Here is a 15,334-nt window from a genome sequence, read left to right as displayed (position 1 = left end):
CCCTGTCTACCAATAGGTGAGTATTCTATTTACTGATGCCTCTATCATTACAGTGCATTACGTAATAGTTACTGGCTAGTAACAGGTGAAAGGCCCATTTATTTCTAGATCTAAATTTTCAAAGCACTATACTTTCCCCAGTACTGCTGCCTCTATCCCTGCAGAACTCTATCTAATAGCCTCTGGCAACTATCAGGTAAGGGCCTCCTTACTGCTGCCTCTATCTGTACAGTGCACAATGATGCAGCCACTGTACTTACTGCTGCCTCTATCTGTACAGTGCACAATGATGCAGCCAGTGTACTTACTACTGTCTCTATCCCTAAATTGGTTTATGTCAGACCTACTGTCTACCACCAAGTGAGTAGTGTACTTACAGCTACAGTACTCTGTGTTATAGTCACTGGCAACATTGCTGCCTCTATCATTATAGCTAAATGATGATGCGCTGATATTATTTATGTTGCGAGGTAGTAGTGCATTGTAATACCTTGGTAGTAAGTGATTTTGTAACCCATGGCCTGTTTAATTGCAGCATGTTGCATATAAGAAGTGGGCAGCTGGGCAACATTATGTTCAGGTTAGGGTGCCTTTGACGAACTAGCAGTATTTTTCAGGACTTTGGCAGCGAGCGGTTCCGTATCCCGGAGGCCCTGTTTGACCCCAGCGTGGTGCAGATGCGCGGGGGGCAGGTGGGCAACACGATGCTGGGTGTAGGCCACATTGTCACCACCAGCGTGGGCATGTGCGACGTGGACGTGCGCCCTGCTCTGTACGGCAGCGTCGTCGTCACCGGGGGAAACTCTTTCCTGCAGGTGCCAGTACTGTTTAACTTTGGTTTACCTAGCTTACTAAATCCATACATCTAAGTTTTCTAGCACAGGATGCATTTTACCATTTATATTTATATATATATATATACACACACACATATGTATATACATATACACACACACAGACAGTAAAACTCTGTTAAGACGTTTTTCAAGGGACTGGATGCTAAAAACTTATTACAGGGGTAATACAGTGGTTAAAATTCAGTCGCTATATAAAAACCAAATTTATTCAAATAACACACTGTATTAACTATAAAATTTCACTCACCTATTATCATCAGTGCACTTGGAAAACTATACAATTACATCAATAAACTTAATTATATACACTGAATTAAATGTAATAAGCATAATAAAAAAATTATTAAAACACTAGCAAAAAAATTACTGTTTTGAAAAATATTGTGTCAGCTTTGATTGTTTTAACACATTTTCCGACTGACGCAAATCAAAATTGTCAAGTTCCCACAAACTCTTGCTCACACTATCAGGAACATTTTATGTTCCATGCACAAATAACTTCTGTTTGTCCAAGTGGTCAAGTGCTTCAGAGTACGTGAAACCTCGATTCTACGTACACTCACGGTTCTCCAAAATTTGTCCTTATGACCGAGTTGTACGTACGAACAAGCGAGGCCAAATTACGTCCATTTGTGGCTATCCCTCCCCCCCCCCCCCACCCCCAAAATTTTTTACACAGCTGCCGTGGGAAATGAATTGCTGTTGGCGTGTACTGCTGCCACGGGAAATGACCTGCCGTGTCTGTATATTATGCTGATGTATTTTCGATCAAAATTATATCCTATTCGTGCAGAAACAACACTTCAGCTAATCAAACAAAAAAAAACTTTACTCGGAAGGCAGTGTCGTAAGCCCCATTTTTACTTTTTTTTTTTATATTTGATATCAATAAAATAATAATAACACAATATACATATTTGCTCAAATAAAAAAATTCCGTGGGTACTTTAAGTGTTGCTAAGATTAGCTATTAGGGCTAAAAAAATTGTGTAAAACGTAACGTTTATAGTCGGCAATGAACATTTTAAATCACAAAATATACGTATTTTATAACATGAAAAGTTGCTTTTATTTCTAAACATGTAATAATTTAAACCTAGGCATGTAAAAGTCAGAGTAATTATAGCAGGAGACAATCTAAAATGCACAAGGGAAAAATGTAAACTCACTAATGTATATACGTAAAAGGAATGCCAGGATAATTACGTGGCTGCTTGTAAGTTCTGATACTGTATTTATGTCACAACTTAGCCAAAATACTGGTACAAGACATAAACTTCACAAGATAACATGAGCGGAGTCTTGGTAACTGTTTTATACGTATTTTATAATTTCGGAAGTATTGTACATTTGACGCATATTTTTTAAACTAACCATTTATTTCTGGGGATCGTAAATAATTAATTATTGGTATCAAGATGAACGTAAACTTGAACATGTCACGGCAGCGAGAAAACTGGTGCATATACCAATAAACTGGTATTAGAACTGGACAAAACTGGTACACGGGAGGTGGAGCTTATATTTTTTTTTCCCGCTAAGCTCACATCTATTGGCTGGCTGCTGATGGAAGGTCATGAGTCTGGGCGGAGCATAGAAAGTGAGTTATACTGTGCATGCGCAGCTCAGGGAACAAAGAGAGCCAGCCGGCGGCTACGCCGTGCCGTAACAGCAGCAGGCCAAGTACAATGACCTTTCTCCGCGTACGGCGTGCTATTGATGGTAAATTTCCATCAATTTGCGGCCTTAGTTTATTATTATTAATAACCACAAAATCACAAATAAAAAGTTCGCCTAAAATCACACTTAACCTAAAACCCCTTTATTGCAGGTTATCAATTACTGTTTACTGAGCACGATATAAAGTGCGCGCACTGCTTTTTGTTAGAAAATGGTATGTAGATGGAACAGCGGCTCAGTCAAGCAGAAGATTGGTCGCAAAATACACTTGTAACAGCGTGTGGCGTGTGGTGCAGGTTTTGACGATCGTGTGTGTTTATCATTCGTCAGAATTTATGCCTCAATGGGGGAAATGGTGTGTTGATGGAACAGCGTCTCAGTCAAGCAGATGATTGGACGTAAAATACACTCGTAACAGCGCGCAGTGTGTGGCGCAGGTTTCGACGATCGTCCGCGTTTATCATTCGTCACCAGTTATTACTCGAGTGGGGAAATGGCGCACAGATAGAACAGCGTGTCTGTAACAGCGAGTGGCGTGTGGCGCAGGTTTCGATGGTCTTGTGCTGTTCAAATTAACTCATCGTTTGTAAATACATACGTAATTTTTTTTAATTAACTTTAAAAATTGTTCAAATGCTTAAAGTTAATGTTATTATTTTATATTTTTTCTACAAATGTGAAACGTTATATGCGGGAAGCATATATAAACACAAACGTAATGAAAGGGAAAATTAACATAGGTATATATGGAAGTGATCAAGGGAATAATTTTTTGAACTTAATAAACGGGAAAACGTGTTACGCGGGAACGTCTTAAGCGAGTTTTACTGTATATATTTAGACACACACATACATATACACACACACTTGCATATAAACTTTTATAAAAACAAAAAGAAACATCCCAAAAAAATTTTCAAATCAACAACCCTCATAGCAAGACACCAGCCAATAACAAACACTCTTATGTGCGCGAACAATAAAAAAAGTGTTTGCCTGTTATTGGCCGCATTAGGAGAGGTGGTCAAAAACATTAAAAATAATAATAATAATAAAATCTTTTTTTCTAATGTCTTCTATCAGTCTGTTTTTCATGATTGACACAGATATCAGTTCCCAAAACATTGCAACTGTTTTGTATCATCGTTGGTTCATCTGTGTTGTTGCTGTCTAGTCTAAGATGGTTTTTGTTTATATTTTCTGTTCTTGTTACAGCTGTTTCATTGTCAACCCACTGTTAGTCTGTGCTGTGATATTTTTTCGACTAATTCTGTGCTGTCAATGTGTTTAACATTGGACATCGTCCGATCTCGTCTGGTTTTCAGTGTGTTTGTGTTTTCATCTTTCTTATTCGTGCTTGTGGTTTCTCTATGAGGTACAGTTAAAACCAGCAATTTTGTACATCCATGAAAACTTTTTGAATCAAGTTTTCTCATTGCAAGAATCATTTGAAGCCGGTAGAGGATTGGTTTATGTGCAGGTCAAAGCACCTTGTGTGGCCTGTCCTAGTAATTCATGGTTGCTACAGGACTAGAAAACCGGGAAAACTGGGAAATGTCAGGGAAATCAAAATGGTCAGGAAATTCCGGGAAATGTCAGGGAAAATTCTACGAAATCTGGAAATTTTAAAGTTGTGTATAATTCAAACAAAGCTTTGTTTTGATGAGATTGTACCGCTACCGAACGACTCCGCTAAAAGGCTGCTGCTTAAGGCACACGGCAACTGCAACTTCTTTTTTACTTGGTATACGATTGTCCGTTGCAATAGGCTGTTACAACCACCCACCATAACTTCTGGCCAATCCAGGCACTCGTTTGTTCACTACCGAATCCAGGCCTTCATTTGTTTAGTTTGCCGTTGAGACTTTGTATTATGTTCCGTTCCATGCAGTGAACTACAGAACGGGCATGGCGTCGTTTATCTTTTGAAGGCTATTTTCATGTGGAATAAGATGAGTAAAAGCTTATTACGTGAATTTAAAGGCATTGTTTCAGGTGAAGTTAGTTTTTGATGCGATCATAAGAAAATAAAGTTCATTTTGATTAAGAGGCAATACCAATTCTCATTTTGAAAACTACCAAGCTGATACGAAAATACGTGGCTTTTGTGCGGTTATGTTTTTGCATTTTTTTCTACCTATTTTTTTAATTACTTTTTTTTTCAACCGTAATAATCCGTGAGTTCTGTTGCGTGGCACATACATTGTGTATAAAAAAATATGCATAACAGAACATGTTTTTCCCCAGAATCGTTAGTTAACATTGTAAGATTGTAAGAGTATTGTATGTTGTAATGCTGCTATTGTAATTCACTAAGTAGGCCCGTTATATGGCTAGGTGTGAATTTGTAATAGTTTTTATATTTGTTTAGTTATATTTTTTTAAGCTTTCATAAACAATGTTTTAACCTAACCTGAAAATATTATGTACTTTTTTTTTTTAGCTTAGAGATGTCGAAAAAAACTACTTTTAAGGAGAATTGGCTCAAGGAGCCACAGTTTCAGCATATCAAACCCTCTGCTTAAAACATAAATGCTATGTACTGCACTTTGTGCTACAAAAGTATTCAACTCAGCAATATGGGTCGAAGAGCTCTCACCAGCCATGTCGAAGGAAAAAAACACATTCTCAATTCTGAGGTAAAAATAACACAAAAAAAAAACTTATTTTACCTCATGTTGAAATTTTTATATTGCATTTAATCATATGCACGTTAATATTTATAGTATGTACTTCAAAAGAAAGTCAGGGAATTTTTCTCTTAAATTTCTGGGAAACAGGGAAAAGTCAGGGAATTCTAAGATTCTATTTCTGTAGCAACCATGTAATTCTTAGTTTTGGTTAATTAAAAATATCCGCAATGGAATTACAATTCATTGTGAAATAGTTCTTTACTCTGAGCAGAAAAATTTTTTCAAAATACTTATATGAACAGCGGATATTAACAGATCAGAAGGTAGAAGTAAACAAGGTGCGGCAATGATGGCGGACTGACCAGGGGTCAAGGTGTCATGGTTGTACGGGAACGAGATTTCTCACCCTGTTGACTGGTATATTTAAAACCCTGCTATTGGCGAGCAATATTTAACCCTTAAACATTTTGAAGCCAAATCAATAATAATTATTACATTAATACTAAAATAAAAGGGTTAATCTTTCGGTTCAAACCACACGGGTGGGGTTCATTCATGAATACGAGCTCATAGTGCTGCCTGTCATTATTATACTCCTTAAAATACAGGTACATGGCATAATGGGAAATGTACATTGCACTATTTCATTCACTTATTTAAAGTAGGTAATTAAGGGGATCATGGCATTGATTTTACATCGCTCAAGCCAAGCACACATGCCTTGTCAGGAGGTTTAAAAGTATGTTGTTGACATTTGCAAGACACATCAAGCTGAAGGGTAGCCCTGGTTGAGGACAGAACATATCCTAAAAATTAGCTGTGCAACTATACTTTTAGTGTTCTGTGCTTGGGTGTGGCAAATTATGAAAAAGCCTTATTGTGTAACTTTGTGTAACTTTTCTTATATGATTTATTTAATTTAACCCATGGCTACCCTGTTGTCAACTTTTCTTGAACAGAACTTAATCAATGACATGGAAGTAAATGATTAGACTTAAGGGGTATTGATCCCTAAATTAAAATTGCTCAGATAAAGATTTCCTTTCGTGAAATTGTTCATTACATTACAAATATGAGTTCCTGTAAAAAAATAAAAAATAAAAAAAATTATTAATGAATTTTTGAACATTTTAATTTAAAATTGTATCATGTTTTGCAGCACCTCCAGCATGAAGTAAGTGCAACATTTTTTTCAAGTAACTTGTTTTTACAAAACAATAAAGTATAAAGACTGCCCTCATGCAAAAAGATTCTTAAAACGGTGCTTCAAAAGTTTAAAATATTGAGTTTTACATTCAGATGAAAATATATCTTTTCAAGTAGCGCTCTAGCAACTTTCAACACTAAATTAAAATGAGTTTGTATCAAAAAGGTGCATTTTTAACTATTTAAATGATGTATATCTTCAACGATGTTGAAGTTTAATTGCGTAGCTTTCTTGCTGGAGCAGCTAAGACAAAGGCTTGCATGTTTCAAACATATGTAATATTCAAAGGCCGTACAGTGCAGCGCTCTCGCGGCAAAGAGACAAACTGCTTGGACTCGCCACGTATTTTCCCCCTACCCCTCTCCCAGGTTGTGTGAATGGAGCCGAGGTGGTGTTTGACATGCTATCGGCGGTGGATCACGCGGTCTTCTTTCTGCACGTGGGGGAGGAAGACCGGGGGGGGGGGGGGGGGAAGTAGGAAGGGCCCAGAACAGCGTTGCCAGATGTCCTTCTGGCAGGAATGCTCAGCCACGCGCAGTGGAAGGCTAGACTGCTCAAGCAAGTGGCAGTTCCGAGCGATATTGGGCACAGAGTGTTGTGTGGCTAAAATAATTTTTATAAATCTTGAGGGAGGTCGTATTGAGTGACGAGAAGAGGCCGCAATACACTAATTAAGAAGTCAACGATGTATGGTATCCTGAAAACTTACACATTACACCAACAAATTTAATAAATGAACATCAAGCAAATTTTTTGTATCAGTCATTGCATTCGTTATCGATTTATGTTTATCAACAAAAAAAAAGATACAAAAGAAAATAATTTTATTTTGCTTAAACAATTTTATGGATGCTTTTACTTGCTTACAGGCTTTTTAAGATTTATTATTGTAATATTTTCTAAAGATACATATATAGGGGCTTATGTTCATCTAAACATATTGCGATATGTAGTAGTTTTTGCCATTCTGATATTAATTACACCTGTTTTTAATTGGCCGTCTGGAGGGGAGGATCGAAAGGGGATAACGCCCAGGCGTCCAGTTATATGAGCGGTCCAGCCAAGATATGGAGATAAATAAATGGATTTATTAGTTACTTCGGTAATATAATAACATCCAAAATGACATGAATTAGTTATACTACAAGTGTAAGGCATTAAATACAATGTATACTAAGCAGTTTAATTATAGTGACGCACTGTGAAAGGACCTTTTTCTTTTGTAGATTTTCAACTGACTCGAGTCATTCTATGCACCATTTTCAAAGTGAGATACAATCTTAAATATCTTAATGCAAAAAATATTTGCAGTAAATTTTATCTTTGGCAATGCATGAAATAAGTTTGTTCTTTTTTGCATTGCGCTTAAGGTTTGTTTATGAATAACGTTTAATACGGCGATGGGAGAGGGAGGAATTGGGAACGTAAAGGAAGTAAATGTAACGTATTTGTGTAAAAAGAAAATTATTAATGACTTTCATTCAAACGAATATTATAATTTGTAGTACTAAATTAATAGGACAAAGATATAAGAAAGTTCGTGGCTTATGCCATTAACGTATTACGTCAAACGCCACCGAAACATTGTCGCTAATTTTTAGAGGAATATTACCAACTGGGTGAGCGGAAAAAAATATAACTCAAAAACGCTTAGGCATAGGGTTTGGTGCAAGGTGTGTTAAAACGTATGACAAGTTGTATGTAGTAATATATTAATGATAATAATGAAAACAAGTCAAAAATTGTTTCCTTTAACGAGTTGAACTTGGGTAACATTAATGTAAAATTTTAAAAATGCCTTTGTTTGAAAAAATATTAAAGAGAAATTAAAATATATATAAATAAATACTTGAATCGGCCTATCATTAAATTGAAAACATGTTTTAAATTGTACTCAATAACATTTACTGCAAACGTTTGGTTGAAACCATTTAAAAGTACCAGAACGAAAGGAATTCTCTAGGAACACTCGTGCAAAACACAAAAATAACTGGTTATAACTGAACTAATATTTTTATAGTTACATATATTTACATATTGTATATTAACATAATTATATTAAACAGCCCTCATATGGGCACACAGCTACACTATTGAGAAATTACTTCCTTACCTATTGCCAGGAAAGCTGAAATCGGACAGTAACATTTAGGATTGAAGAAAATATTAGCAATTTCACGCAAAGTCACTGACATAAACCATCATAGCAATAAACGAATAGCATGAGAAATACTGTATGTTTTCACATTTGTATTGCCATGAAAATAAGTTTTGAACGTTGGTTAAAAATGATGCAGCAAAGCAATAGCGAAAAAATGAAATATATAGCATAAAATTTTGTATTCTCCACGGAAAAGTTATTTATTGGAGATATGACCCAAGCAACACACAGGCTAATTATTACAAGGGAATTTCACAATTTAATTTGAAATTAGTACACGCTAGTTTGGATAAAACATTAATAATTTAGCAGCATGATTGTAATATTAACACTTCAATGCATATAAACGATTCATCATAATTGCTATACTACCAGAAATAATATATGTATTGAAGTGGCACATACAAAATTTAAAAACACTTAACTTGAAGAGCAACACTTTTTTTTATATAATTTCTTAATACTATAACAAAAACTACAGTATTATACAAACATAACTCGTAGAACATTAAACAAAAAAATTCATTAGCCCTACATTTATCTTAATATGATAATACATCCACACACACTTTACAAATTTTTTATTATCTTATTACTTATTTTGTTACACTGTAACACAATACCACTCACTGGTTGTGGTGTCTAGTGCACTGCACTATGCACATTAGTTGCAAAAAGATAAAATATCAATTAGTGAAAAAAATAAATATTGGTCATGATATACACAACCCATGAATAGCTGACATTTACTTTTGGCAGAATCATAAATAGGAATACAAAATAATAAAATTATTTTAAAACTAATATATTAATTAAACACAAATAAATAAATACCATGTATTCCTAAATTCAGTATTTACGTTTAACCGAAATAACATTCAGGTTTTTCCTGTCTATCGTGGCGAGATACGATGATCCATAGGCGTACCCAAGGGGGGGTGTTTTGGGGGTTCAACCCCCCCCCCCCCCCCCATCCCCAGAAATAAGGCAAGAAAATTATGAACACTCATGTCATTCGAGCTCAATTTCTAAACACAGAGCAACGAGAGAAATAACGTCACCAAGCAGCCCAATTGGTAAGTAAACGTAAACAAATTTGAATTGCAGTGGTTGGTTCATGATAGGTCAGTCTAAATTCTCAGATTGCGGTGATTGATGTATGAAATAATCAGTTCAACTCTACTTTGATTATGTTTTAGATTTGCTTAGTAGAATTGGGCATTGAGTAACAGTAGTGATTGCGACCTAATTTCATACAAAACTCTATAAAACTATTAAAACGTTGGAGGGGGGGGGGATGGGACTTTTTTGGTCGTTGGTTTTGTCAAGTCAGGTACTTTCATTTAAATACTGTACATCTGTACATATAACACGAAGAAAAAAGTTTGATTATCCCAAGGTGTGTAATTTTAAACGACTTTTACAAACATTGAAAAGCTGAAATGTAAATTTCTCACCTCAGATGAAAGGGACCTCGTTGAGTGCAACGTGGTGTGAAGTTGTGTTTGAGTCAGTAGCTTAATGGCCTCAACTTAATGTGTAGGTGTTTTTAGCGAATATTGTAAAAGAACAATATAATTTAATATATATTATACTAGCTGCCGGACCCAGCTTCGCACGGCTATACTAATGGGGGAAAAATGAGACTAAATATCCCATTTACAGTAATAATAAATGAAATAAAATGCAATTAATTTCGACAAAAAATTATTACAGTAAACCCTCGATAAGTCGGACTAAAAGGGGGGAGAAGTTGTCCGAGTTATGATTTGTCCGAGTTATCGTGTGGATAATTTTAGGTTACACCCAAAGATAACTAGTGTTACGAAATAAAAGTATACAAAGTGGTATCAGTTGAAAGACAGTTGAAATGTAATACATAATTTATTATTCAGTGTCTTTTAAGTAAAGCACGGCAAATATTCTGCAGCGAAACACAAGTCCGTAGCTGCGTATGGCTGCTAGCAAGGTCAACTGTGAGCAGCGAGTACGAGACGGCCAGGCAAGGTCGCGCGCAAGGTCACAGTAGTCTGCCGGCGCGCTGTGCGTATCTATCAACTCAGCTGTTGCTGCGTTGCCGCCGCACGTACCTCGTACACAACACCAGGCATAAAAAATTTAAAGTTTTTTTCCAAATTTGAAGGCTCAAAACATCGGCGCTGCTTATACATACCAATATACGGTATAAAAACTGTGAATTTTAGGCTACCACAAACTTTCGGTCCTTCATTTAATACGAGTAGCAATTTAATCACTGTCGGAATCAGTAACACTTTTCGGGATCGGGAACACTACATTTACCTTAGGCCTACTGTATGAACATGATGGAAACTCCAGACTCAAGTTATTTTATCGATTTTAATTTTTCAGCAACAGTCAGTCACGCACTTTCTTTTAGGCCCCATTGTGAAATGTGAATGTTCATAACATGAACAAATCGCGGCGTGCGGAACTGGGGAAGTGTAACGAGTGTTATCAATAAGCTAGCCGCATACTGACATGTACACCTGCTGTTTAACAGCACGTGACGCACAGTAGTCCGTGCACCTGCCGTCAAGAGGGGAAGAGAAGGACGTGTTCTAGCTAGCGGCCGGCCGGCTATGACGCCACGTCTCCGCCGGCAAGGCAGCTTTGTCAAGTCTCTGACATCCGAATTGCCACTTTTTTTCCCTTCAAAGAATCGGCCCATACCACGCTGTACATACTTTGTTTTTTTGCACATTAAGAACACCGCCATTGCTATTGTGGTGTCTTATACGTTAAAGAAATTAATATTGTCTGTTGCAATTTTTTTAAATTTCTTTATTTATTTTTAATGGTTGTCCGACTTATCCGATGTCCGGAACATCTAGGTCCGACTAATCGAGGGTTAACTGTACAACGCTTTGTAATGTACCGGAGAGAAAACGAGTAGCATCGATGGTTTCCTGATTCTCGAGCATGCAACGTACAACTGATGTACCCGTACTTCGCTACGGCAGTCTACAGGCAGAACACTTGCGCCGCTCATTATACATGCCCCTCCTTGTGGGTACGCCACTGTCGCACCTCGAATGGAAAAAAAAATCAAAGTAATGCTCGTTGCCATGGAGACGCAGAAGGCATAAACAATGCAAAATCCCGCTGTCCCACTGTTGCCCGGGCTTAACCACCCTTGGGAGTTGATTTTCGGAAAACGTCATCCTGCATAACATGAGGAACATTACTGTCAAGTTCAAGTCTGTAGGATATAAAATTGAAAAAAAGGGCAATTTTTGGTATTTAAAGTCCCCGTAAAATTTCAACGGTGATGAGGACTGCACTAACAGTGAATTAGTTGTTGCCATAAAAAATAAGAATGAAGCATCAACAAAGCAACAGCCGTTGGCATGGTGATTTTCTACCAAAAACTTGAATTTTGATATTTTACACCCCCAAAACTCCCTTTGGGAGCTGATTTTTGGAAAATCACATCTTAGTGAGCGTCTACATACATCACAAAATAGTAACTATGCTAAGTTTCAATCAGTTGAAAGATTTCAAGTCAATCGTAATGAGTCAGTCAGTGATATTTCGCACAAATATATTTTTAAATTTAAATAATTTTACATAACATAATAATTAAATCTATACAGAAATATGCCTCGAATTGAAAAAAAAAATCGATCTAAGCGATGCCCGTTGCCATGAAGACGCAGAAGGCATAAACATTGTCATGGAGCTGGAGTATCCACTGTTGCCAGTGCTTAACCACCCTTGGCAGCTGATTTTCGGAAAACGCTGTCATTAATCGAAATAAAATGTAGCCTATATATAAAGTTGGACAAAGTTCCAAATATTTGTGCGAAATTTCATTAAAATCAATGCATTAGTTTCGGAAATCAGCCCGGGCAAACATCGTGACACGAGATTTTTATATATAAAGATTTAATTCTGTTCTGCTACACTTGAATTGTAAAGCCTGAATTACAACAGCCCGTCGCTTCCGAGCGTCATCCGTTCGTCCGTCAGCCGCCAAGCGATATACAACTTCACTTTACTTCACTCCACTGCTTGGATTTTGGCCTTGAGCGGTATCCGTTCAGCCAGAAATATCAATTTCATTATTCTTTTTCATCATCTTTTATCGCAAGTGTAAATTTTGAATAAGTCTCAATTTTACTCCCATGCCTTACCCGGGACTCGAACCCAGAACCTCTCCCACCATAAGCCGGTGTGCATCCGACTACGCTACGGAGGTCAACTGGCGATTTACAACACTCCGCTCGTCCGTCATAATATTTCTCCATGTCAGTGCTGACAACTGTTGAGAAAACTTAACAATTTGGGGGAAAAAAATTATCATATGTAATAATATTACTTAAACAATTATGTAAAGTAAGTACTTGAAACTCATTAAACTCAAGAGTGTTTTTTTTTGTGGTATGTATTTTCACATTTCCAGAGTTACCATACATAATTATAATACTTCCATGACTTAGACCATTTTTGTTTCAAAAAAGAGCTTTCGAAATGTGTCTAAACGTAAACTAAGAAATGATTTTGGAATCAGCTAAACAATTAAACAAACTTTAATACATTATAATATAATATTTTATATGCAAACACCTAGAAGACATTAGGAGGTTATAGTTTCATCCGTTCACCCGTCAAAAGTATAAAGTTATCAAGCTTTAGACGGATGAGTGGATGACATTTTTCAGTCCATCTTATTGGGTGCAGGTCACGTAATTGACATGACGGATGGACGGGCTATTGTAATACCGGCCTTAGTTGCTTACACCCTTACAATCAAATTATACAGCAATTATTCTATTGTAATGCGACGTCAACTTATTAGGAATAAGTTTGTAAAGTGCGTACGTAAATTCGTTAACTAATTTTATATATATATATATATATATATATATATATATATATATATATATATATATATATATATATATATATATATATATATATATATATATATATATATATATATATATATATATATATATATATATATATATATATATATATATATATATATATATATATATATATATATATATATATATATACACACACACATACATACATACATACATACATCTTTTTGGGTTTTTTTTGTAGGTATTTTAATATTGTAATGTGATCTTATTTAAGTTAATTGAAAGAAAAATTATGTACAAATTACATATCAACAATAGCCCAGGTTAAAAAATGAAATTTGAGACTATTCTATTTATTTATTCAAGAAATAATTAATTTTTGGTGTTTATGCAGTTTTTTAAAAATCTGGAAGAACATCCCCCGGAAAAAATTCCTGGGTACGCCTATGCGATGAGCACACTGTTACAAATGTACAAATAAATTTACGTTTCAAATGTTTGCTAGCTCATAAATTTAATCAATTGTCTGGTAGAAACTTGAGATCTATTATAGTCTTAATATCTGTAAGTCAGTTGTGTATTTGAATGTTCGTATGATTGTGCCATTTAACACTTCAAAGAGTCTAATGAAATTATTCAATATAATATTTAAGAGTGGTGGGTTAAAGTTTATTAACGTAATGTCAATGCAATCAAAATATCGCTCGCAAATGTTAATACTGTATGTTGCGTGGCGTCGGTATAGGCTAGCGTTAGTGACAAAGCATTAACCAATTGGCCATACCTGGATGGACGATTTATTCTTACGTTAATAACGTAATAATTTCGAATGCTGGTTCGCAACTTATTATATCATCAGCCTTATGATGATATCAGGTATCTTTTTAAAATCTAAAATAAGCAATCATTAATTATATTTTAATAGTGCAGAAATACTAAGTTTATCTTCATCACTTCCTTATTAATAAGAGCATGCATTTTCTGCGAAAAGATTTCGAGACTAGCTCAGAGTTAAAACACTAGTATTGTCTATGGTTTGTGACTGGTTCAGTTTCGTTCAAGTACATGCTTACTATTAGTACATGAATCACAGCCATCCAGTGCGGGAGATAAAGCATTCTGATCTGCACGGTGAAATAGGGCTGTCTTTCTTGCAGGCGGCCACCAGTCACAAGGAGGAAACCACTGGCGTGGGCATACCTTTTTGCGGTCTAATGGGCATTCAAATTTTTTCGCGAACTTCATGGCCCTACTTATTAGTCGAGAATAAATTAATTTTTGGATATGTGATTGTTCTACGGAAATGTGTCTTTTTCGTTAGGCATTAAGAAACATTTAATTACAATGTTCCTGAGACCTTTACCCATTTGTCTAACTGTTTTTTAATAATAGGTGTTGCTTTAACTCACCCGTGTTTCTCCACTCTTTATGTTTGTACCAAATTTGCCAACGATTTCTTACTTTTAACACCGTTATTCATTTTCTTGATAAAAAAAAGTTTGTTCTCTGTAAAGTCGGTTTACGGACAATAGTTTAACGTGACGTCATAACAAAACATTGATTAAATGATTGCATACTGTTATGAATAAAATTGAATCATTGTTATTGAATGATCACTATTTTGTATGGATACAAAGAAGGAGTGAAATGAAATCTACAATTTAAATGATAAATTTACTTTTATTTGCACTCATTAATTCAAATATGTTTATTACTTTAACGAAGAGATTATTTTAACTATAACTTTTATAAATGTTTGCTATTTAACTTCTTCCAATCTGTGTTATTCTGTTTAAGGATAGGACGATGATAGGAAAAGTAGGAAAGGATGGTTGTTCCAATCGAGTGGAAGAGAGATATATGCGGCGCAAGCGCACAATGAGCGTAACGGGACACAGCATAATGGGACAATGTGCGTTACGGGACATTTTTTCGTGCGTGCA

The 15,334-nt window shown here is 35.7% G+C and overlaps 1 protein-coding gene across 1 annotated transcript in view; it reads left to right on the top strand.

Annotated features, from left to right (window-relative positions):
* LOC134539494 (actin-like protein 6B) overlaps nt 1–15,334 on the top strand; it is a 30,352-nt gene that overhangs the window by 5,685 nt on the left and 9,333 nt on the right. Inside the window, exon 3 of the mRNA XM_063381569.1 lies at nt 618–815. Coding sequence (XP_063237639.1) covers nt 618–815 — 198 coding nt within the window. The remainder of the gene's footprint in view (nt 1–617; nt 816–15,334) is intronic.

This window comes from Bacillus rossius, chromosome 15, assembly GCF_032445375.1.
Source record: "Bacillus rossius redtenbacheri isolate Brsri chromosome 15, Brsri_v3, whole genome shotgun sequence".
Taxonomy (NCBI): domain Eukaryota; kingdom Metazoa; phylum Arthropoda; class Insecta; order Phasmatodea; family Bacillidae; genus Bacillus; species Bacillus rossius.
This window is presented reverse-complemented; position numbering and strand designations above follow the sequence as displayed.